At 40.2% G+C, this 26,775-nt stretch overlaps 1 protein-coding gene across 1 annotated transcript in view; it reads right to left on the bottom strand.

Moving 5' to 3' along the window:
* Nucleotides 1-871: 871 nt before the first annotated feature.
* HS6ST3 (heparan sulfate 6-O-sulfotransferase 3) overlaps nt 872-26,775 on the bottom strand; it is a 742,437-nt gene continuing 716,533 nt past the window's right edge. The window contains exon 2 of the mRNA XM_063595976.1: nt 872-7,946. Coding sequence (XP_063452046.1) covers nt 7,238-7,946 — 709 coding nt within the window. The 3' untranslated portion in view covers nt 872-7,237. The remainder of the gene's footprint in view (nt 7,947-26,775) is intronic.

The following is a 26,775-nucleotide window of genomic DNA, read 5'->3' as shown; positions in this document are numbered from 1 at the left end:
GGAGAAGTGCAGAATGAAGCTGGGGAAAAGCCCCTTATAAAACCATCAGATCTCATGAGAACTAACTCACTATTACGAGAACAGGATGGGGAAAACGGCCCCCATAGTTCAATTATCTCCACCTGGTCTCTCCCACAACACGTGGGGATTATGGAAACTGCAATTCAAGATGAGATTTGGGTGGGGACACAGCCAAACCATATCAAGTAAATTGCATTGTTCAAGAAATTTTTGAATGAAAGAGCTTTTTCCTATACTAGAAATTTCTCCTTCTTTGCTTATATTACAGGAACTGGTTATTTAAAAATAAAATCTCACATTGGAGAAATACACTTTAACACTGTGGAGAGAGGCCCATGTTAGTGCTTGTGATTTTCTTCTGCTGTTTTTTCTCTTCCCCTTCCCCCTTCCCTCCTTTCCTTCTTTGTCTCTTTCTTTCTTTTAGACTGAATTCCCAGATCCTTTGCTCCAATCCCTGTTTCTCTCCCACTACGGTTTCTCAAATCTGTACCTCATCCCTTCATCTCCAGGAGGCTTTTTCACATTTCACAGTGGATTTCAATGCGCTGGTGTGGGCAGCGAGGGGGAGAGTTACTGAGAACCATGGTTTTAGAAGCTTATGTTTCTGAGAGTTTATAAAATCCTCTCTGGCCTCAGAGGCTCTACATTGTTTCAATCCATATTTTCTTTGTCTTTTATGGCTTTTCATGTTTCACATCCAAAAACCACATTTGCATCCAAAGCATGGATTTCCCGAGTTTGACAAAGCTGATCCTACGGATTCCATTTCCATAAATCCCTTAAAGTGTTTTAGTGACTTTGCTCATTTTGCAAAAATGTCTCTGACAAAAACACAGGGGAAGACAATTGCTCTTGACATCACAACAGTTTAATATTTTAACTTATTCATTAAATTGTGCTTCACATCAATGGAAATCTTCAGTTCTACAAACTATCATTTTTAAATAGCAATAAAGGTTGATAATGTCACAATACAGTCCCCTAGTAACTGAGTTCATACATATTATTGTACAGAAATAAAAGGAAATATCTCTTAAGAGAAATAATTTACTATCTACTGAATAACTATCTACATCTAAAATGGGTCACCACATAAAGATCCAGATTTTTCTTTCCAACACTGAAATGATACATTAAAAGAGAAATAATGCAATCAAAGCCCCAGAAGTACTTCTGAGAAAGAAAAAAAGGAAAGTGAAAAAAAAATGATCATATGATTAACAAATAAATGTCAAGGAGGTGGAAGACACATGTGACAATTACCGAAGTACACAAAACTTTTGCTCCTCAAAACACTGGTTTTTCTGGCAAGATGTCAATCTGGCCCTTTGATGAGTTCCCATAAAGCAGCAGAACATGTAGCTCACACAGGTTCCACTGAGTGTGCCAAAGGATGACAGTTGCAATCCTTTTCACAGACATCTTGGAACACAGGCTCAAGAGACACCTGTCCATCTGCGTTCTCAATCTGGAGTACTGCTAGGTTAGCATGAGTCCTTGCCTAGAAGTTCAAGGGCTTTTGTGTTGCAGATGTTGCTGGTGTTTATAGTTAGGCCAGTCCTCTGGAAATTTCTGCACCTCTGCCAGGCAGGTTGGTTCTTTCACATGCTGTGAAGATGGGTTCATGTGCATTCCATCAATTCATTAGGCTACAAAACACACAGGTTTCAGAACCTGCCCACTTGCTCAGAAGGGCTAATTTGAAGTCTCAAGGAATTAGTTCAGATTTGTCCAGGTGAATGTGGTGAGAAGAGAGCAGGCATTGGCTCATGTCCAGTGGAGATGGCGGAAGGGAAGAAGAAGGAAGGCCGAAAGTGCCTTGGAGAAAGAACCCTCGCATGCTCCTCAGATGGCACAAAATGGGTAGAATCATCAGACCCAGCCAGCCCTAATACCCAGCCTGAAGACATGCAGTTGCTCTGGTGACCAATGGGGTCACGGCAACTATGGGAAAGGAAAACCTTGGAGTCACAGCTGCGATCAGATCAGGGTATTCTTGTGTAAGTCCAACCCAGCTTTCTCTTTGATCTGATCCTTCCAACTCAGCTTTCAGTCCCTACAACCATCCCAATGCTCTGGTCCTGTCTCAAGATCCTCTTCATTCATTTCTTTTAAATAGCTAAAATAATTATAGTCCATATGTTTCCAGGCTGCCCTAGTTCTAGAGGACAGAGACTGTATCTTAGTCATTTTTCTATTTTTTCAGTATTACATATCATATATTTAATTCATTACCTTTCCACCTTGGAAAGATCTGCCTCCTTTAGGAGCCACAATTTTCTCTAGAGTTACTCCTACTCTCCCTAACCCCCATCTCTAAATGATCCCACTATACAGGACCTCAGATAGAGATCATGGTTGATAAGGAATCAGATAAACTCTCTGTGTGCAGATGTTATCTTAGGACAACTTAAAGCATTTCCTCTTTCCAGTGAGTATGCAAAGGGACTCATTTAACAGCCAATGAAACCTTGAAGAATGAAAGCAGTATGTTGCTGACAAAGTACCAGGAGCCTGGGGAAGAAGACATTAAAAAGGGAGAGTTTTCTTTTTTTTTTTTTTTTTTTGGTTTGGGAGGGCGGGTTTATATTGATTTCCCTTAATAGGGAGTTGTGAGCACATTCCCTCGGCCTTCATATTGAATAGGTTTTGAGTTGGATGGAGTAGACACCCTGCTAGAAGTGTTTGAATGCCTCCTCTGAGTTTTGGTTTCCCCTGCAGCACCGCCCATCTCTTGGATATTTCGTTCCTAATAAGAGGCCCCCTCACTGGAGGTAGGGAGCTGAGAGTAAACTTGACCAGTGTCTTTGGCATTTTCCCTGTCAAAAAAGGTAAGGAAGGATATAAATCAATAAAGATTTACATTTCATATTCTTGCAGTTCCCAATCCCAGTACTGATGCTGAGCTGCATAAAGTAGTCGGAAAGGCTATGAAGTCAAAAGGCTGGGGCTCTAAGCAACTTTCTTGCTCATAAATTAGAGTCGTTGGGAAATCTTTCAACATATCTGACTCTCCATCCCAAACTAGCAAGTGGTGTAATGAATAGAGGTCCTATTTAGCACACAAGAATGTAATGAGGACCAAATGAGACAGCACATGCAAAAATGTTCTGAAAACCATTAAATGCTACACAAAGTGATGAATTTTAGTCTTATCTTTCGCAAAACATATGATGAAGTAAGTGACATTAAAAAGCACTTAAATATTGTTTGGTTCCCTTTTGTATCAGATACCGATAGTCTTTATCAGTATTAATTTCCACATTATTTCACATTGTTTCTTTAATAACCGAACCTCCTATGCTTATCAAGGCACATGACAATCAATAATAAAGACATTCCCTAGCCTTCTTTGCAGCTAGATGTGGCAAATGTCTAGGTTTTAACCCATGAGATGTGACTGGAAGCAATATGTGCAACTTCCCTCCACTTCCTCTCTACTATCTTAAATGTAAACTTGATGGCAGGAGCTGTGGCAGCCATCTTGGTCCATGAGGTGGATGCAGCACATTAGGATGACAGAGCAACAGGAGAGGGCCTAGGCGTCTGGTAACGTCACACACCAGAGCTGTAAAACCAGTTTGCCTTTAAGTAAGAGAGAAATAGCTTCCATGTTAAGTCACTATTTTGAATTTCTGTGTTAAAACAGCTGAATGGGAATTCTATCCAATCCATTTATATTTATTTTTTAATGATCTATTCTTATCTCCTTGCTAGGTCTATCCTGGGGACCTTCTTGCCAATATTAGTACTATCTCTACTCAGATTTTTTTAAAAAATTACCTTAAAGGCATAACAAGGAGTCCTCATACTTCAAACTTTTAATCAAACTAATTATGACAAAGTTACCTCCTTTAGATGAGAAGAAACACATCTTTATCATTTTTAATAAAAACACATGATATGCCTCACTGTTGTCTAACACTGATTGTTAATGTTACCAATTACTATTATTAGCATTCTAATAATTCTCAGGGCAGTTTCCTCCAGTTTCCAAGAGTAGGCTGCCTAAAAGCTAGAAGGAGACAGAATAGATAAGTGTGTATCTTAGTCCTTAATAAAACACACGCACACACACACGTGCACATATACACAAAGTTGTCTCATCCTAATCTCCAATCTGGGTACTGGAGCTTCCATTGCCAAGAGAAGGGAAAGAACTGTAGGAGTCAATAGGGTCATAGAACCCCTGGGGATTGTTTTTTTCTTTTTTGTCTTTTCTTGGGCTTTTGACACTGATATATCTGGAGTTGATTTCGTTTGGGATTTAATGCTCCTGACTTCCATGGATCCTTAGGCCCAGACGCCTTCTGCTGGCATCACTTCCCTGAGCATCACTCAGCATGGAAGTGGGCAGTCCATTTTTGGAGAATAAACTGTATCCCTACCTCTCCATTTCTATCAACATAGGACCCCATGGGTATGACAAGCTTGCTGCTTTAGAATGAAATGATATGAAGGAGGAAGCCCATGTCGGTCTTTTTAATTTGCTTAGTACTGGCCTGGGGCCAACATAAAGAGCTGGCTCCCTCTGAACATCCTGATACCTGGTCTCAAGTGGAGCCGCATACATCATGCCTTCAGCAGAAGGCAGTGGAAGCCTTTGATACCAATCCCGAGGTGCCTACGGAACAGCGTGAAGTGAGCAGGGGCTGCCTCCAAGTCTCAGTTATGCATGAATTCCTTGCCAAAATTTTAAAGTGAGTTTAAAAGAAACAATCTGAATGCTTTCTAACTTGTTTTGATTTTCCACATGACAAAACACTGGATTGTTTGTGTGTGTGTGTGTGTGTGTGTGTGTGTGTGTGTGTGTCACAGGGGCAGGCAGAAGGATAATTTGCAGTCCTGCTATTCTAGGCAGAACATTAGATCCTAACAATGAGATGAGAAGCTAGAGAGAGAGAGAGAGAGACGATCATTAATCCCAGCTGCAACCCTCCTTCCCTTCTTACCTTAGGAACAAATCACTGGAAATGGAGAAATATTTTGTGAGCCTAATCTCTACCAACTAACAAGCAACATTTACTTGGCCCCTTTTAACTTACTCTTGTATATGGCTTAAAAAACACAGCTGCCTAAAAAGTCATTGATCTCTCAGCTCATTGATGGCTCAGTGATGTGGAGGGGGCTGGACTGACCCAAGGCAGTATGGCTCTGGGTCACTGTTAGCGTGGTGCTGTCATGGTCGGGCTACCCACATGGGTTAGAGACAAATGCTTCTGGGAAATTGCAGCTGGCTTCGTGCATTATTGGCAGGAAGCTTTAGGTAGGACGAGCCCTTATTCCATAAGGATATGGTGACGGAGTAAAGAGAACTTGACCTTTGCAGTCAGCTAGACCTAGCTTACAACCTGTGGAGGAGCTACTTATTTTCTGTGGGCTTCACTATTTTCATCTATGAAATGGAGACTAACAATACCCATTTGTTGTGCAGAATATATTTAAGGTATAAAAAGGGCCTCGTTCAGTTCCTGGAGCAAGGGAGCCACCCGATAATGCCTTCCCTTGCACCCCAGATGAAGCCAAGCACAGTGAGAGAAGCATCTCCAGATCTCTATCTGGTGGAGCTGCTGGACTTCCCTCAGGGCAGGTAAGCACTCCGTGAACGCTTGTGGGCTGATTGACTCACAACCCCAGAGAGAGTATTCTGGAGGCTGAGAAGTGGCTTAGGTAAAGCTAGCTTAAACATCAAACATGTTGGATATCAATGAAATAGGCTTTTCAATCTGATTTAGGGGTTTTACACATTTTGCCTTCAGCTCCTTGAAGGGATTGATCAGATCAATCCGTTGTGAAACTTCCCACTCACTCTGATCCTCCTAATAAATGCTAGACAAAGGCTTTCTCTTCCTTCTTCCATACATATTCCCTTATTAGTCAATAAAATTCTTGTTATTGTAGTTGGGATTATGAAAAGGTGAAAATAAGCACTCGGCAATGCAGTACATTTCTTGTCCAGTTTGAGACACTCTGGCCTGATTTACTGGCTGTGGCCACAGTCTAACAACAGGTAAAGATCATGTAGGAAGAAAACAGTGAACAGGCTGGAGATATTCAAGATGCTGGGAGGCAGAGTCTTTCTAAACTCCTGTGATAACCATCCCATGAATGGTATTCCATGTCTCCTGGCCTAATTCAGAGTTTTTATTCATTTAGTAACCTCAAATATATTTTGTATACATGCTAGCTAAGTTCCTATTCTTTGGGCCAAGCTTTTAAAAACATCTTTCTCTCTGTGGTGGCAAAATTTCAAGACTGGTAGTACCCGATTAAAGAACATAACTTCTCCAAAAAGGTTAAACTCTGAAATATTCCTTTAAAAATCTAAGGTTATGTGGCCAGTTTAGAAATGTTAGGCATATATTGACCTTCCTGATATTTTTTTCTCTTAATTTATCATTCATTCCTCACACTGAAAGTAACAATTGGTAAAGTGAGACCCCTTTAGGCATTAGCAAATAAGCAAGTTTTCTCTTAAATGCTCCTACCAATGTTCATTTCTCAGGGGCTACAACCTCCCCTGTCCTGGATCCACTCCTCGTTCCCTAAAAGATGGAAGGAAAGGCATGGCTTAAGGTTATGGTGTCAGGATTTTGTAGGATGTGGGTCTCTAGCAATGGTCAATAGGATAATTTTGTTTCAAAACAACTGCAACAACAAAACACATTACTTGTGATTTAAGTCACATTCAAATAGAGTTCAAGATGACAGCCAACAGCCAAGTGGGGGTTGGGGTAAGACCTCATCTAAGGGCTGAAATGTTTTTCTCTTTCTCTCTCTTTATACCGACTGATATTCTCATAACAGGAGACAGTATGACATAGACGAGTTTCAGCAGAACATCCAAGCCATAATTTGGCTTTTCATGTGTGCCTCTGTGGGTTCCTGGTACCCAAACTATTCTATGCTCCTGCAAAGGAGATCACAGGAACTGTCTCCTTTTTCGGTGTGGCTCTCCTTGGCCTTCTAAAATGGTCTATATGGGATGCACTCCTACCCTACTTAATATCACCAATTGCAAAATGTCAAGAAAAAAAAAGAACAAGACGGATAATCTCCAGCTGGATAAAAATGAAGACAAAGAAGGAAGAAGATGTCCAAATCAAGCACACACAGCCAGATGTCCTCAGAATGGCCCAGCTTCTCAAAGGTACCTCAACAGAAAGTCAATGTGCCTGCTCATCCTCCCCCTCCTGAGAGAGGAGAGGGCAGGAGGTCACCATCTCACCACCTGGCTGTTGTAGTCCTCGGTGACAGTCCCCTCTGCAGCCCCATCTTCTTTGGGCCACTGGTGGTCCCTGTGCTCTCGCTGCAGCCTCCGCTCCTCCCGCCGCTTCTGGCGGTCCCTCTGGTGCTCTAGCTGCTTGGTGTGGTGGTAGCGCTGCTGGAAGAGATCTTTTGCATACTCGTAAAGCTGCATGTCCAGGAAGTTTAGATCCTCAATGCGCTGGCGGGCACCCTCGTTGATCTCCACGTTAGAAGCCCGCGTGATGTTGAACTGTGTGAAGGGGGAGATGAACTTGAGGTTGAATGTTCTCTCAAAGAGAAACTGTGTCTTCCTCTGGAACTCAGTGAGCCCAAAGAAGGCCATGTTCTTCAGGTTGTTCTTTGCACTCTGCAACAGGATGGTGTTTCTTTCACTCTCGTTCATGAAAGTCAAGTTATAGCAGCCCACCAGGCTGAGGTCAGCCAGCATGCGCACCTGGCGATTGTTAGCCAGGTTGTAGCTGCAATCCATAAACTCCCGCAAGCTGACCCCAGACCAGTCATCCCCAGGGTAGCAGGTAGGCAGCTCATCTGGGGTGGGGCTTCTTCCATCACACATATGAAGAGAGGTTTTCCAAGTGGCCCCTCTCTGGACATGTTTCCACTCGCTCAGGTAACGTGACACTGGATCCCGTAACATTGTGATGTAATAGAAATTCCTAGAAGAAATTAGAGGAAGAGCATCAGTAGTTGACAACTCTAACAGGAGGGATCTAAATTTTTATAATTTTACATCGGCATTGAGTCAAGGGACTCTTTGCCAAATGTTCATGTGAGAGTATTCGCCTGCATTTGTGTCTATTGATGCATGTGCATATGTTTCCATAAAGACGTATGTACCAATTTTCAATACTGAGTTTGTTGGGCTTTTCCTCCTTGCTCCAGTGTGGGGAAGCATGGGGTGGAAAGAATAGATAGTTCGTTCATTCATTCATTCAGCAATTATTCACTGATAAATTACTGCTGGCAATAACAATACCTTACATTTAGAGAAAACACCATGATTTTTAAGTTATTACCCATCTGCTGTTTCATTTGATCCTTACAGCAAACCTTTTTGGTAGATGGGGTTCTATACGATAGGGTTACATGAAGGAGGTGAAGTGATTTATCCAAAGACATGGGACTAGAAAGAACAAAGTTGAACATGTATTCTCCTTAATCTCTTTTTTTTTTTTTTTTTTTTTTTTTTTTTTGAGAGGGAGTCTTGCTCTGTCACCCAGGCTGGAGTGCAGTGGCACAATCTCAGCTCACCGCAACCTCTGCCTCCCGGGTTCAAGCGATTCTCCTGCCTCAGCCTCCTGAATAGCTGGGATTACAGGCACCTGCCACCATACCCAGCTCATTTTTGTATTTTTAATAGAGATGGGGTTTCATCATGTTGGCCAGGCTAGTCTTGAACTCCTGACCTCAACTGATCCACCTGCCTTGGCCTCCCAAAGTGCTGGGATTACAGGCATGAGCCAGCGTGCCTGCTGGCCTCCTTAATCTCTTTATACTGCTACTTGGGATTATGAGGTAGGTTGGTTGAGGAAGGATGCATTGGGTGTGGAGACTAGTATTTACTGGGTGCCTACAATGTGTTAGGAACTGTGCTACATGCTTTATGGATGCTTTGCACAGATGATCCTCAAGACAACTTTGTAAAATGGGTTTTATTGTTACTTTTTAAAATAAAAGCTGAAGCCACAGAGGTTCAGAAAAGTGACACTGGAGCAAGTTAATACCTGACCTGCAGTCTAAGTTAGGCCTATTTGATTTCAAAGCTCCCATGCTTTCCTGTACATCATATTGGTATTTACATTGTAATTTCTATGTATTGACCACCTATTAATTTTCAGGTTCTATGGTTATTACAGTCACAGATCTTATCTAATTCCACCTAATGGATTACTGAAAATAAACCCATTATTAAATGGTTATCTTTAGAAGAATCTCATAGAGATCAGGACATCTGTGGTTTAAAAGGACAAGGGGAGTGTTAAGAGGCAGGAAGGGAGATGGAGAAGTTGAGAAATGAAAGAGAAACAGCAGGCATTAGAGGAAAGTAAATACTGGTTTAAAATAAGGACAATCCTTTCCATGATTTGAGAAGCCTACCAATGGAATGGGCTGCCCACCCCAACCCCGTCTTTCCAGCAGAGTCTGGAAGTCCATTTGTCAGGGAAGCCATAGAAAGGACCCCATTGCAGAGCAGGTCCCCAAGCTGTCTTCCAACTCTCACATCCCACGGCAGCCTTTTGTCCTTTAGCACAAGCCAGTCTGATTCCAATTCAATTTTAGTTCAGTCCTTGGCTCATTGAGGGGGGCCAGCTCCAGAAATATAGGGTAGATCATAGTAACTCAGAGCTCCCCTAGGGAGAAAAAATTAGCCCCTCAATATTCTGAAAAGAACACCAGGCCTGCCCTAACACCTGTACAAATGTCTTGGTGCAATAGAGAGCCCAGGAACCAAGGCTGGTGCTGCCAGGTAGGCTTCAATGTGACCTAGCATGTACTCAGTGGAAAACAGTTATTACCCAGCATGCCTGTCCTCAACCTGGCGTCCAGAGGGCTGGAACAAAACCAGGTCACTTTTCTTGATTCAACTCAGTGTCTGCTCTTCAAAGAAACTTGATGATAAAATAAATACATGTATATAGATACACAGATATATAAGATAGATAGACAGTAGGAGTCTATTGAGGAATGACTTTTGATTACCACTGCATTGTCATAGTTTTTCAAATATCTGTGTTAGCAAAGAAGGGAGCAGTTGTAGATATTCCTCCCCTGTATCATTCCTGTATGTTGTTAGGGCATGCATTTGTACTTAAAGATAAATGGTGGTGTGCGTGACTATAGATAGTCTTTGAGTTATGATGGGGTTACGTTTCAATAAACCCACTGTAATTCGAAAACACCCTAAGGTGAAAGTGCATTGAGTACACCTAACCTACCAAACATCATAGCTTAGCCTAGCCAAACTTAAACGTGCTTGGAATACTTGTATTAGTCAACAATTGGGCATATTTATCTAACATAAAGCCCATTTTATAAAAAAGTGTTGAATATCTCATATGTTTATTAAATATCTTAATGAAAATGAAAAAAAAACCAGAATGGTTGTATGGGTACTCAAAGTATGGTTTCTACTGAATGCCTATGGTATTCTCATTATTGTAAAGTTTAAAAATAGCAAGCCAAGCCCTCATAAATCAGAGACTTCCTGTATATTTAAATCAAAGGATGTCTGATTCCTCAAAGACCTAAAGACAGAACTATCATTTGATCCATCAATCTCATTATCGATTATAAAGCCAAAGGAATATAAATTGTTCTATTATATAGACACATGCAGATGTATGTTCTTTGCAACACTATTCGTGATAGCAAAGACATGGAATCAACCTAAATGCTCATCAATGATGATCATCGTCAATGATAGACTGGATAAAGAAAATGTGGTATATATACACAATGGAATACTATGCATCCATAAAAAAGAATGAGATCATGTCCTTTGCTTGGACATGGATAGAGTTGGAAGCCATTATCCTTAGCAAGTTAACACAGACACAGAAAACCAAATACTGCATGTTCTCACTTATAAGTAGGAGCTACATGATGAGAACACATGGACACATAGACGGGAACAACACACACTGGGGCCTATCAGAAGTTGGGGGTTGGGAGGAGGGAGAGGATCAGGAAAAATTACTAATGGGTACTAGGCTTAATACCTGGGTGATGAAATAATCGGTACAACAAACACCCATGATACAAGTTTACCTATGTAACAAACCTGCACATGTACTGCTGAACTTAAAATAAAATTTTAAAAAAAGAAAAATTGAAAAAAAAAAGTTGGAGCAGTTGGGAAGTTGCTCTTATCCCCTTCTTCTCAAAACATTCATTTCCACTTCTTAAAGGTTGATGTTATCATATCAGGACAGGTTTGAAGCAGAAGAGAACTGCTTTGCCACCACACTCTGAAAATTGGCTTTGGTAAGAAAATTTTAGCATTGATTTCAAAAGAATGGTTAAGAGAGAAAAGGAAAAAGAAAATGATGCAATATTTTGAGTGTTTGTGGGAACTAAGAGTCAACAGAGAGAATAAGAAGCTCAGTAGAGAAGCTAAATCAATGGAAAAGAACACATTCCTAATTCCCCAGAAAGGAAACTCAGCCTCTAGTGATGCCTAATAATTTTAGAGGCAAAGAATAAATTATTGCAGACTTAGATTTAAAGGAGATACTTTATTCATTCAAGACTAACTGATCACTTCCTATACCATTTAGAAAAAAATACTTTTTTCAAGATCTTGGGGCAGAAATTTTCTAATTTTGTTTTAAATTGTAACAGCAAATTTTTTATTTAGATAAACTCACTGAAACACTTGGATGTCAAATGCTTTACCTATAGTCTGGTGCCCAAGACCCTTGGTGTAGCAAACTTGTGAAGTGCCAGGCATGGCACTAAGTAAGAGTCTAACCCATTCCAGAATCCTATGAGATGTGTGCATATTTTGATTTATTTTTATTTAACTTAACGTTGAATAAACCAAGGATTTGGGGAGATAAAATAAGCTGCCCAAGATTATCTTGGTAGTAAGTTATAGAACTTGGATTAATCTGGTCAGATTTACTTTAAAAATAGTCACTATATTATAAGAAAGAAAACCTCCTATTTTGTAGGAAAAACTCAACCTAGTATGTGTTTAACTTGTCCAAGCTAAACTGAATTAAAAAAAATACACACCAACTAAAAGCAACATTCTAAAAAATGAGAAATGTAAGGGTACAATGTTATTCTACTTTTCAAAATGAATTGATGAGCTACAATATTTAAAACTATACATTTTCTATATTCTGTTATCTTGACTGTCTAGCCTTACCACTAGGTAAGCCAGGCAGTTTTGAAATGTGCTAAAGAAACTTCAAAATCTTTAAGTAACATTCATTTTCCTTTAAATCAGGAGGTGAAATTTATTGAAATTGCCAAGGACAGAACAGTCTGAGCTCTTGCTTTTGCCAATCACCATTTTCCATGACTGTTGTCTTTCACTGTGACAGAATGACAATTCCATCAGTGTCAGAAAATTTCCCAAAAGGTCAGCAGGGAAAGCAGAAAGTGACTGACACAGCTTCTGGGCTCCAAGAGGAAGTACTGATGATAAAGTTGTGCGCAGAGTGGATATTACTGTAGTTGAATATCATATGGCATGCCATTATTAATCCTGCTTTAGTCCTATTTTGGGACTTGTTCATGTTTCAGGCTTTTGTCTCAGTTGAGAAAATTGGCCATGGACCTTCCAGTACCATCATTCCACTGGAAATCTTCATTCCACATAATCTTAAAGCTGACTGAAACTGGTTTAGGCTTAAAATGGTTTTGGTTCCAAATTTAACTTTATTCAGTTTAACACTGCATCAAACATTGACTAGCCAAATTGTAGGATGATATTTACATGAGTAAAATAAGTCCTAAATTATGTCTTGGAGTTCTATCAGCCAAGGGGGTACAACTTGAAACTACCTCTGCTCTGACATCAAAACATAGAAATGTCCTAGTGGAATATATTTATTGATGAAGTATAAAGTCATCCTATCTTAATGGTTCTGAATCTGAGTGGCTAAAAGCATCTGGAAATCACTTTAGACAGACATATTCTCATGTACATTTTGTTTGTTTCAATCCTGCAAAGCAGACTAAATAGAAAGTTAAAAGTAATAATAAACCAATAGGGTTGAGGAACTCAATAATAAATGATAAACCAATAGGGATGAAACCAATAGGGTTGAAGAACACTCATCTATTGAAGAAAAAAAAAACTGAAAATATGATTAAATCATTTTTCTCATATCAATTTTTTTCTCTCTTTTCACTTGTTTCTCTACTTTCAGATAGAAAACTACACAAGCCATTGATGAAATGCTGTCTGTCTCCAGGCCACATGCCTAACCTTCATTGTTGATGAGCTTTGCTTTGGTTTCATGAATCTCCTCCCAACTCATTTTCTCCTGCTCCCATAAACTCGCAATTCAGTCTCTAATGAAAGTACTTAAAGGATCCAGTACTACTGAAATCTCCAACTTTATTTTTTAGGTCTTACTTGTTCAACAGCACAATGGAGTTCGATATCAACTACATTACTGTAGTTGAATATCATATGGCATGTCATTATTAATCCTGTGGCTTTTAGCCACTCAGATTCAGATCCATAAGATAGGATGACTTTATACTTCATCAATAAAAGTGTTCCACTAGGACGTTTCTATGTTTTGATGTCAGAGCAGAGTTAGTTTCAAGTTGACCCCCTTGGTTGGTAGAACTCCAAATCATTTTTAAGTGGGTAAAATGAAGACTAGAGAGGAAGAATGGGCAGCACCTGAGAGCTGCGTGGCCACAATACAGAGAACCTTCTGTTCCGTTTAATTCCATCTCATATGCATAGACAGTATCACTTGTTTGTATATTTTCCGTTACAGTTAACCTAAGCTCTTCCCACATAGTGAAACAATAAATAAGCAAACTCCTATGCCCCCACCTTCAATCTATCTGTTCATTCATTTTCTAATTCTCCAAACTTTAATTAAGCCCCGTCTATTTGCCAAACACTGGGACTAGGCAATAGGGACTCAAAGACTAATATTCCATGTCCTCAAGGAGATCTTAGGCACCCAGTGATTTTGGTAAAGTGAAAGAAATGCTAACTACCAACTTAAGAGAATGTTACACCAATCTCCCTGGGCCAGAACAGTCCCTCAGACAGATAGCTTTTTGTTTGCCATGGTGACAGCATCCTGTCAGCAGATCTTCCATTTGTCACCTACTTCATTGAGGGCTTGGGTGAATTCATTTAAGAATGTCTGTAAAGCAATTGGAGCTCTTTAGAACTGCTGTTCTGTGGCCATGAGGGTTATGATGGCAAACACTTGTGTACTGAGAAAGATTAGGGAATGAGGTTAAGTCAATAATCATTTTAACTGATAATTATAATATCGGCCATCAAGGCTTACTTGAAGTTACACCAAATGGAATACACACATTTCCATAACTGGTTTCAAACCACTTTTAGTATCTTGTTCTGCTGTAAGGCGATCACGTTAAAAAATCCTAAATACAACACAAAGGTATGACTGCCTTCTCTCACGTTGAAAGCCTTTCCCTTTCTTTGCTCTTTGGTATCCTGCATATCTTCCCTGGACTAGCTCAAGGCTCACATCCATCTTCCTTGACTTTCCAGCCTATAGAGTTTACTGCATCACTTACTGCACTTTTAACTTAAATGTAACAGTCTTGGTCATGTCTGCCCTCCAAAGTCCTTTTTGATAACCTTACCTTAGGCCTCAGATCCCTAGCAAAAGTCCCAGCACCTACTACAGAGGCCTACTCACAGCAGATATTAAAAAAAAATTGCTATGTAAAAGAACATTATCACTACATGAAATAAGTATATTTTAATAACTAAGTCTAATATTGCCTTTGATAAATATGCCTTTCTTTCTTCTCCTAAAACTAAACTGATACCTTTTAAAATGCCTAAAATGTGTGCAAGGAGTAAAAAATATATAATCTTCTAATGCACTTGTCATTTGATTGTGATGGTAGGTGATATGGAGTGAAATAGTCAACACAGACTCACTGCAAAAAGGAGAATATTTTATACAAGTAATTAGTAACAATGAGGTTTATTTATTTATTTTTAAAATTAAACTTACTGGTTTTCTTCCCTACTGTTTCAAGAACCTATGTTTCACTGAGCAGTTTATTGTATAATTTGTTTTCTTCTTTAATTAGCAAGTCATTTAATTAACACATTCTTATTGAGGGTTCGCTATGTGTAAGGCACTGCTTCAGGAAATGTTGAGAACATAAAAAAAGAAGAAAATGCCCTCAAGTCTTACTGCACAGGTGTGGTAGAGTAGAAAAATGCATTCATTAGCAAGTTACAGAGGTCAGGAGTGGACAAAGAATATTTAAGAGAGCTCTTCAAGAATGTTCCTAGCAGAGTACTGAGACTTGACCAGGAAGCTCATGTTGTGTGTTTCACTAAACGTTCATTTAATGAGTCAATGAATGGAAGGAGGGCATAGACTGGAGCAGGATGTTGAGACCCAATTGCCATAGGCTCTGAATGTGATTGTGAATTGCTGAAATTGAAAGTGTTAATTTAGAAAGACTCATTCAGCAACAGTATTAAAGTATTAAACAGTATTAAAGATCTCTACCTAAAGTAGGTAGAGATCACAGGAGACATTCAGCAGCCATGGTAAGAGACCAGCAGAGACAACCCCAGAACTGTGGGTGTTGAGGAGAAAGAATCCAGGACAGATTCAGGAAATGCCATGCACCCGCCTGCCACTGCTCTCCCCGGCTTTCTGTTGTCAGCCTTCTCTATGCTACTTTTTCCTCTTCTCTGTTTCTTTCTTTCCTTCTAGCAAATCCTTCCTTTTCAATACTGCAGTAGATAAAAGGCAGAGCTAGTATCTTCATCCAAATGGTAGAATGAAGAGTATAAGTCCCTGGAATCACTTTGCTGGTGGTGATTAAAACAAACTCATGTTTATGAGGCTATGACTTGACTATCCAATGAGAATACACTTGAAAGAACTTCACAATGCTAGGTTCACAACAGTTTAGTAAATAGATTCCTTCCACCACCAGCTTAACCCTCATAAAACAAAGCAGCAAAATTAATAGCTCCACACTCCACAGTTTTATGCATTCATAAAAAGCAGATCAGGTAGGAACTCCTCCACCCAGCCTGCTCTCACGTCCTCCGTGGAAGGGATTTCTCCCCCATTGCCCCACGAAACCAGAGATCCCCTCATGCACTATCTTTATTCTAGCGACCAGTCTGACTTATACAGGCTTTACACAACTTGAGAGGGGGAACCTTGCCTGACTCACCTTTGATTCCCCAGGATGTATAATGCATGACCTTATACATCATGGATGTTCAGTTGTTCAATGTTTGTGGAGTGAATAAATATATAGCATTTATCAGCCACTCTTTCAGAGATTCCTAGATCTTGTGAGGATCTTGATCCTCTCCATGGAGCATGCACAGGCGACCAGCACATCTTAAACATAAGCTGATGTGTGCATTTTCAAAAAGTGAAGCTTAGCTCCCTCTGCCCTGCTCTGCTGTGTGCAGGAGTCAGTTTCCAAATGTTCAGAATGGAATTAATTTCTTGGCTTTCTTTGTTGCTGCACACTCATCATGAGCTACTCATTCTTCATTATCTCACTAGAGTATTGTCTGCCCTGCACAGTATTTGATAGGGGTATTGCGGCAGTTAAGGCTTAGCAATCAGACTGCCCTTTGACACAGCTATGAAAAGGCCTTTGATTCAAGTCTTGAGAACAAATTAAGGAAGTTAAGAATGATGTTCTAAGCCAGTGGGAAGTTGGAGACTAGAATTGCGAAGTATCACAATAAAGAGCTTTAGGAAGCTGACAGTGGTGTGTGTCAGAGCGATTGGTTCCGAGGGTGTCCGCAACATGAGGAGGAGGAAATGGAGATGCGTGCGTGTGGTTCTCTTACCTCACACAGAAGCCATGTGCATCGCACGGCACCAAGCTGCCATTACCTTCTCCCTCATGCTGACTTAGAAGGCAGTCAGACCCTTTGGGCTCAGGCATTTTTATTTTGCTTACTACCCATGTATCTTGACTCTCTTCAATAGGTAAGATGAGGGGATAGAAGTGCCCACAGGGCTTCCCTCAAGAGGGGAGAGGCTCAGGCATTTTTATTTTGCTTACTACCCATGTATCTTGACTCTCTTCAATAGGTAAGATGAGGGGATAGAAGTGCCCACAGGGCTTCCCTCAAGAGGGGAGAGGCTCAGGTGGCTTTCCTCACATATGCACCTGATAACTTTAAAGGAAGAATAGTTTAGATTTAGTTGTTCTTGCTTTTTTTAAAATTATTATTTCCCCCACTTGGATATGCAATAATGTATTACCATTATGGAAAATGTGGGAGCTGCAGAACAGTAAAAAAGAAGAAAATAGACTGGGTGCTGTGGCTTGCACCTGTAATCCCAGCACTTTGGGAGACTGAGGCAGGAGGATCACTTGAGGTCAGTTCAAAACCAGTCTGGCCAACATAGCGAAACCCTATCTCTACTAAAAATACAAAAAGTAGCCTGGCATGGTGGCATGCGACTGTAATCCCAGCTACTTGGGAGGCTGAGGTAGGAGAATTGCTTGAACATGGGAGGCGGAGGTTGCAGTGAGCCGAGATTGCACCACTGTACTCCAGCCTGGACGCCAGAGTGAGACTCCATCTCAAAGAAAAAAAAAGAAGAAAATAAAAATTACCTATAATCACTTTATTCATACATAGGCACAGTTAAATATATATATATATTTGATTATTATTTAAAGTTATAAATATATTTACATTTTGAATTCATAATGCACAACATATTTATAACATGTTTTTAACTTAAAAAGACGGTGAATGTTTTTCCATTTTATTTAATATTCTTTCATAAGAATACAATGTTCTTCCAGAAGAGCATAATATTCCATTTATGGATGTGTCATAATTTGTATGGCCAATCTCCAGTTTGGGACAACTAGGGACATTCTATTTTGGTGGTTTATTTTAAACAAGAATCTGATGAACATTCTAAGCCATGAATATCTGTGCAGAGAATAAATTCCTAGGAGTAGAATTCCTAAGTCAAGAGAATCCCTCCTGTTTCATTGTCAAAATGACTCAATATGGTTTTTGCCAATAGTATCCAGGCACAGTCAAAGCCGGAGAGGACTTGACTATTCCATGAGGCCTGACATCATGGGGCACAGAGAGCATGGCTGCCTGGGAGCCAAGAGGGTGCTGGAGACAGGTGCTGCTCCCTCCTGGCTGGAAGAGGAAGGTGCTCTGCGTGAAACCTTGGTCTGAGACCGCCATTCCAGGACAGTCTGGTTAGAGCTTGTGACATGTTGTTAGGGAAGCAACTTTCCAAAGAGATTGTTTATTTTCCACTTAATGAACAGCTGGAATGTCAAATTAGACTAAACATTTGTGGAATCAAATCCCACTCATCAGCACTGCAGCTATATTAAAGCCAACATCTGGATCAGAAAGATGGAGGTCCCTCACCCGATTATATTTATTGGCAGTCCTCAAAGAAACAACCTCTTGAGATGTAGTTTGTATGCAATGGCTGGGTGTCAGCTAACTTTAATTATGGGAAGACACATATTATACAAAACAAACCAAACAAAAGCATCAAAGAAGAGGCTTCTCGATCATACAGGTCATTCCTTAATGATGATCAGTCAACCCCCTGCTTCCCTAGAGGGAGAGATGGTATTTATCAATAAGAGGAAATTTCAAATCTTGTCACGTCGCTGCCTTATATTGACAGGAAACCTGTGAGCATCGAACTCACTAAAATGCCATGATTTTCGGGTGGTTGTCACATTTGCTTTCACTTTCCCCCAAGTGGCTGCTGCAAGAATAAATTTCAGGGAATGCATGTTCTAGGGGCTAGTTTTTGCTATCTTGCTGAGTACAGTTCCTCCCAGTACAGTTTCAAATGTGCCAGGGAGGGTCCTGCTCTCATGCATTATTCAGGGACTTCCGTGATTATTTGGTTCAGAGGCGCCCTGCTTTGCACTGCATCACTGGGATTTGGGCATGAGGATGTCTCAAGGCTTTCTGCAGAGCTGTGGTTTATGCATGCGGGTATCCACCTGAAGCCTGGAGCCGCCCTGGAGTGAGATAAGGCCCAATTCAGTCTCACTGGCAGCTCTAATCCCAGCCGGGCAAAGCAGAACACCAGATAGTACACTCAGATTGTGTTATCAGGCCCTCCGTGCTCAGCCATGCTCTCGTCTTAGCTAATTTCTCAGGCACTGCTTTTAGGGAATGTGAGAATTACACAGGTAGAAACCATGAGGTGTCTCCATTGTAATTGCTTAGTGCCAGCCAATTTGGACAGGAAAAGAAGTAAATCAGAATATTTAAGAGCAAGGCATGTGTGCCAATATTTAGAATCTATATTTGACAGCTCTGATGCATATTTTCCAAAAACATCACAAGAATATATATATTTTTAATCCCCTCTGTCTAGATTTTGCCATTCTGTTATATGAAGGATACTTCTGTTTTAGGATTTTTTGTTCACTCTGCTATCAGGACTGGGTAACCATTTTGGCATATTAAACAAAAATACTTGTGAGATTCCAATCTGATTCCATTCCTTCCCAAGTCTCAAACAAAGATTGTCTCTGAGGTCATCTCCTCAATAATGATTAAGAGGAATGCTAACTCAAAATATGGAATGTTCCATGTGCAGTGAAAAACTGACATGAATAACAATAATAGTGGCCAACATTTATTGAATCCATACTATGTCCAAGTACATTTCTAAGTGCTATGTCTGTGTTCACCAACTTAGTCATCAAAACAACCCTTTGAGTCACGTACTACTTTTAGATGATGTTTGTAATTCACAGAGTGATAATAGTTTTGGCAGTTTCTTCCATCATCTTGTAAAAATCAGGCTGTCTTGGAAATTCAGTTTATGACTTAATGATGCAGTGGCCCAGGCTTTGTTGAACTCAAAGCTCTAGATGCAAAATGAACATCACAGGGTGAGGGATTTGTTTCTACCTGCAGGGAGGCAGCAGGAGATGAGAGAGAAGCCGCATCTTGCAAGGCCAGGGATGGACAGGAAGCAGAAGGAACACAGGGCCTCCGTTCTACTTTAGCACAGGAGTGCATGGATCCAGAGGATGCTCTGAATATATACAGCTTAGAAGAAGCTATAGAAACAGTTTTCCTGAGCCCAGCACACCCACAAAGCTGTAACAAATTTACACTTGAGGAAGGGGCATTAGAGACAAGGGAGAATTACTGCAGTTGCATTCATTTTTAACACACCTAAAGAATCTAGAAGCCAAAAGCTGTAGTAATGTCAGAACAATAAAGGCTGAAAATACCTATGCAAGAGAATTGAAATAAAGCCAAAGCTCATTCCATGCCATAATGCTCTTTTCAGCCTTAAAACAGATCTTGAATACAATGCTATGAAGACTCAGAAAAGTGTTCAGAGAAGGTTGCTGAATCCTGAAGTTGGCTGTCCCAAAGCCTGTATTCAGGAAGAGATTTAAGAAAAGTACAAGTCAAACTGTGCTCATTTGGACAAAGCATGAGTGCATAATTTCAAGAATGTTGGGAACTTCACTTTATATGGAGTGAAAAGAAAATAGGTTTGAAGTCAGACAGATTCGAGTTCCAACGTTAAACCCACCTCGCTTTCAGCATGACTTGGTTAGCTTATTTGACCTCTGGGAGACTTAGTTTCCTCACCTAAACAGCTGAAGTATCAGTACTTACTTCATAGGGTTGTGGGAATTATTGAATAAGAAGTGAATATAAAGGGCCCGGCAGTAGCTGATACCTAGCAGATCCTCACCATTTATATACACACTCCGCACTTCAACGTTCTCCCTTCTCCATGATTATTAGAGCCTCATAAACTGTCCAAATAGAGTGAAATTTCAAATATTAAACAAGATGTATTAATGAATATTTAAAAAACAACCTAAAGCAAATTTTTATTTGTCTAACAATTTTTAAGTTTTCAAACTACTTTCTTCATCCATTATTTCATTTGATCCTTCCTGATCCTCTGATATAACAAGATTATATCAGAGACAGCAAAGGAAAGATTCTTCGTCCACTTTTACAGATGAGAAAACTGATGCTCAGAGATATCCAAGCATTTTTCTTTTTTTTTTTATTTTTTGAGACAGAGTCTCACTCTATTGCCCAGGCTGGAGTGCAGTGGCACGATCTCGGCTCACAGCAAACTCTGCCTCCCAGGTTCAAATGATTCACCTGTCTCAGCCTCCCAAGTACCTGGGATTACAGGCGTCTGCCACCATGCCTGGCTAATTTTTGTATTTTTAGTAGAGATGGGGGTTTCACCATGTTGGACAGACTGGTCTCAAACCCCTGACCTCAGGTGATCCACCGGCCTCAGCCTCCCAAAGTGCTGGGGTTACAGGTGTGAACCACTGTGCCCGGCCATATCCAAGGATTTTCTTAAGGTCAACAAGTAAAAAGTAGTAGAGCTGGGACTTCTTTTTTTCTTACTTCAACTCCTGTGCTCATTTAGTTTGCTTGTTTAAATACACGTGTTGGTTCTGTGTCTCATGAGAAACACTATGCGAGGTGCTTATGATATAATGGTACACTGCGTGGCCTGACCTTAAGGTGCTGAGTCATCAATTGACTACCCAACACCGTCTTATTTTGCTCATAGTCAAGAATTAGAAAGAAAACACAAAATTAGTGCTTTATTCTACAAGTTGGGAGGTTTCACTGATATTAGCTCATTTTTTTCTTTGAAATCAACTGAAAAAGGAGACCCAGGAGAATGAGCCAGAAATGCCAGAATATGGATATGCCTTCTGGTATGTTTTTTGATTATGGAAGAATCATTCTTAAATAATACACTCATTTCTAAGTAGGTAGTGTTCCAGACTTCAGTCTGGAGGTGCATAAAGTCTGGGGGTCTCTCTTTTTCTGATGGCAGTGGCCACTGATGTTCATCCAGAAGGGGGTTGCAAAATGGTGAAAGTCTTATTCTGTCATTTCTTTTTTCATTTATTAGCTGGAATGCCTCTATAAAAAGAAACTTTCCCTTATCAACTATTTGGCATCCTGAGGTAGAGTTCACATAGGAAAGGCAAATGAATGTTTGATTCATTTTACTTACTAGTTTTCAAAATAGTGGGTTGCTTTCTTACAGTCTCCCCCAAAGGGGATTTTTATTGCTGTTTGTTTGTTTTAGTATCCCATAAGCTCATGAATCTAAATATACTTAAGAAGTTTCAACACACTGTAGTCATGATCCTTATTGATCCTCAATTTATCCAATTTTTGGCTAGTGGGAGTTTATTCAATATGGATGTGGAGTTCTTCTGATACAACCCTTGTAGACTTTTATGAATATTCTGAAAGGAACTTGCACATTGCAAAAGCTCTATATCAAGAAAAGACCAAGAAGGATAGTGTGGGAGCTTGGAATTTTCCACAGCTTCTAAAGAGTAAAGTGGTTGCTGCTCAACACTTCACCTTGGCTAGCATTACCTGTGCACTAGTCTCCTCTCTCACTCCCAACCAAGTGTTGTAACTAAGATTTTTGCTAATTGCGCCTGTGCATTGAAGACAAAATAGGAAACAGATACCATCTTTAACTTTCATGTATTTTATCCAGGCCCAAACACCAAGGCTTTTGTCTTTCATTTTTGCTTCTCTTTTTGTTCTTCAGCTCCCACCCACGATATTTTTCTCCATGCTAGGAACAACAAGCAGGGCTAGTAACTCATTTGTGACTAGAGGCCAGTGTCAGTCCACAAAGTAATCTAGGGAAAACCAAATTATGCTGGAAATAATGCAGAGCCCTAATCAGGTTCTCTTCAAAATCCACTTATTCACGATAATTAGCATGAGTTTCTTCCAGAAGCCCAGCTTAGCACATGGACATTCAATGGGATCTTTCAGCTGCAGTGGCTCCGAAGCTGCAATTCTGCCTAATTAATAAAGCAACGACAGACATTTAGAAAAATATATGCATGATAATTTAAGTCTCCCAGAAAAAAATCAATTCGTTCTGTCTAAACTTTGCCTTGGGTGTTCTCTTCATCAATTCAAGTGTGGAGCACTGACCTTAAGTTGCAAATATTTTTCTTCAGGCATGATTGAAGCTTCGAGAGGTAATAGCTTTCAACATTCATTTCTTAGAGATTTTAAAACACTCAAATGGGGACACTATCCCACTTTTCACGGCTATATGTAAATCTGATAAAATAATCTTTAAGACTTTCAAAGTAAATGTAGCTTAGGGCTACAAGAGGTGGCTTTTTCATTTGTGCAATCAATACATGATTAAAATGGTGTGTTGGGAGGGGGCGCATCCCTTAAGCAACAGAATAACACAACTGTAATTTCCCTTCTTAGTGAACTTCCCTAAACATGCCCCTTTGTGTTGATTATTTCTCTTGGTGATAAGCAGAAAAAAAGGTCACCTGTTACTGACATCTGCTGCTATCTCTGTGTGTTTTCTTGAAATGACGTGTTATATTGGAGCTAATCTAAATGAAAAACAATTCAAAGCATACACATAAAGCAAGCAAACAACTGCAACCAAAAGAAAAAGGTGGGGAGGGGAAGACCCATCAACAAAAATCCAACAAAAAACCAGCTAAAAGCTTTTTATTGATTTTCAGTTAAGGAAGATTATAGCCACAAGGGGGCTCTCGAATCTTCCCAAACACTAGTTAAGTGCTGAGAACTATTTTTCTAGTAATTAATTTCCACAAATCAATATTACCTATTAATGTATATTACAGAGACAAGCTACAGACTTCTGACACGTTACATTCAAGCTAAAGAGAGAATTTCATATAAAAATTCAAGGGGCCCACAGTGATTGTAAGTCAAAGCTGAAATTAGTTGCACCTGTGATTTCCTGCGTCCACTCTAGCATAAAAAATCCCAACACTGCAAATTTCACCAAAGGTTAAAACTGAATGTGAAGCACTGTGTATATAATGGAATACATTGACCTCCGATGGATTTTAAAGGCTGTCTGCCTCCTCCTCCTACATCGTGCACCCCCCAAACAGCCATGAGGGTGACACAGCAGTTAAAATGCAATGACCCTTTCTGGGGGCAGCGGGAAGTTGCGACAGCCATTAGTTCTGGAGGTATTTAACTCATGCTGAGAGCCTGATGGTGCTGATGGTGTTTACAGCCTGAACCACAAAAGGCACTTGGAATTCAAGAGGGCGTTTTAATTTTCTGTTCAACCCAGTAGATAGGGGCAGAATCTTGTACCACACTTGGGCAGAATAAGGACAGACGGGAATCGCATCTCCAGCAGAAGAGAGAACACCACCTAGCACCCTTATCAAAGGGAAAATGGAGGAACAGAAATGCCCCAAAAACATTATATCAGAGTAGTTAAAATACCCAAATAATCTTTGCACAAACTCAGAAAGCCTCTTGGAGCGCTGATGTGAAATGGCTTTTTGACAACTGCCTTTTCTCTAATCTAATGAGAAAATCATCACAAGGAAAGTTGAGCATAGGTCTGCCACTGGGCAGGAGCGCTTTTGTGGCATATGGGGGATGTGATACCTTTCCCCTGGACAGCTGGCTCTCCTGAAGAGGGGTCAGGGAGAACAGGGCAGCACGATTGTCCCTCATAATCAGGGTCTTCACGCATCATGCTTCCACATTCATTTTGGTTGTTGAAATTATGAATCACTGTTGTTAAACAAATCCCTGGCTCAGGAAGGCCAGTGTTCTCACTCAGGCTCCCAAGAGACATGTTCTGGGACAGCAAATTCTTCTGTTGTGAAATCCTACTTTTCTTGGCAAATGCCCCCCAGTACAACATGAACCAAACGTTGATGTAAACTGCATAGACTTTTGGCTTAGGACTTTTAGAGTCACTGGTACCCTCAAGTTTCATTCCCAGTTTAAAGAGCAGTAGCCCCTCTTAATTTGCCTCAGTCATTTCTCTTTAGAATTTCCAAAGGTGACTTCTGGAATTCTAGTAACAGCCCTGTTTTGTTGTTTTCAGGTCTGGCCTTCCATTGAACCCTTCCATTGAAAACCTTCCTTTTAATCACATTGCAAGTCACCTTTGTGCTTTCCAGCATCTATCTAGAGTGTTGCTGTCATTCAAGCACCATCAGGATATGTGAGGCCTTCCTTGTTAGAACATTGCAGCCACGATCTGGGGATTTAAATTTAGTCTAGGGCTAGTATGTACAGACAAGGACCTTCTGCTCAATTCCCATTCAGAGCCCTGCCCCTCCTAAGGGCAGCTAGGACTTAGGCAGACCCCTGAAGGAGATGGACAGGCATTCCACAGGTAGAAACCTCCAGATTCTTAGCGGCTCATGGGGGATTGTGGCTTTGAACACAGCATATCTAGTCAAGTTTAAGTACATTTCTTTAAAATACATTTTGACCTTAAAAAACTTAAATAACTTAAAGTTATAAAGAGAAGGAATTCCTCTCCTTTAAGCAGAAGGCAAAGGTTTGTGTTTTAAAGAAAATAAGTGGACCCCTCCTGTACCATCCTTCCCCTTTCGTAGTGCATCTGGTCACAATAGTATTTTATCAGACAACTGCTCTCTAAAGAAATTGAGTGATTAAATGATCTGCCAGGACGGGTGGGGTTAGTTAGGGGTGAGGCTTCAGAAGACTAGTCTTTCTCAATGAAGTACTGACCAGCCCAACTGCTGATTTTTACCAATCAACACAAAATCCATCATTGTTCTCCCACTGAGAGATGTTATGGGTTGAATTGTGTCCATTCCGAAAAAAAGATGTTGAAGTTCTAACCACCACCCCACTGCCCCATATCTGGGAATATGACCTTTCTTGGAAATAGGGTCTTTGCAGAAAATCAGGTTAAGGTGAGGTCATTAGAGTGGGCCCTGATCCAATATGACTGGTGTCCTCATAAAGAGGGGAAATGTGGACATAGAGACAAATATATGTGGAGTGAAGACAATGTGAAGATACAGAGAACCCCATCTACAAGGCAAAAAACAGCTGAGACTTCCAGACGATAGAGAAGAGGCCTGGCACAGTGTCTTCCAGCCTCAGAGGAAACCAACCCTGCTGACACCTTGATCTTGGACTTCCAGATTCCAGAACTATGAGAGAATAAACTGCTGTTGAAGCCACCCAGTTAGTGGTACTTTTGTCACTGTGGCCATAAGAAATGAAAACAAGATATATCTTTATTGGAGAGACAGATGAATGTAATGAAAGAAGGGACCTGCACTAGCTGCACACATTAATAAACTGAGTCTTTTCAATAAATATAAATGGACTGTCAAGAATACTAAATATTTGAGAAACACAAGACAACTTTAAAAATATTATTATGATTATCCTGATGACTATCCATTATGTGATCTATTAAACCACAACAGAACAGGAGAAAAAAAGTAGAAGTTCTTAGAAACTAATTTATACTCATATATGATGAGCCTGAAAATAAACCAATAGGTAAGACAAATAGTGGGGACCTGGCAACTTGTCAGATATGAAAGGGAAGGGGAAAGACATGCAAAATATGAGAAATTAATGTAAGAGACAAGGAGATGGAATCTGTATGTCCAATATCCATCTTGAAAAAAATCCCCAATAGAGAGCAAAGAGAAATGAAACCAAAAATAAAAGTAAAATTAGACTATTTCCTAAGTCTAAAAAACTGTGCATTGAAATTGAAAAGGCCTAAATGAATTTAAGGGGTCTGAATGAAATGTTAAAACCCCAAAGATAAAGACAAGATCCAAATGCTTCCAGAGAGGAAGAACCTGAAAAGAGATTAGATACATGGAATAAAAATCAACTCGCCACGATTTTCTCATCAGAACTCTGAAGACTAGAAATAATGAATCAATAGCTTCAAATTTTTGAGGGAAAATTATTTTAAACATTGA

This window comes from Pan paniscus, chromosome 14 (assembly GCF_029289425.2).
Source record: "Pan paniscus chromosome 14, NHGRI_mPanPan1-v2.0_pri, whole genome shotgun sequence".
Lineage (NCBI taxonomy): Eukaryota > Metazoa > Chordata > Mammalia > Primates > Hominidae > Pan > Pan paniscus.
This window is presented reverse-complemented; position numbering and strand designations above follow the sequence as displayed.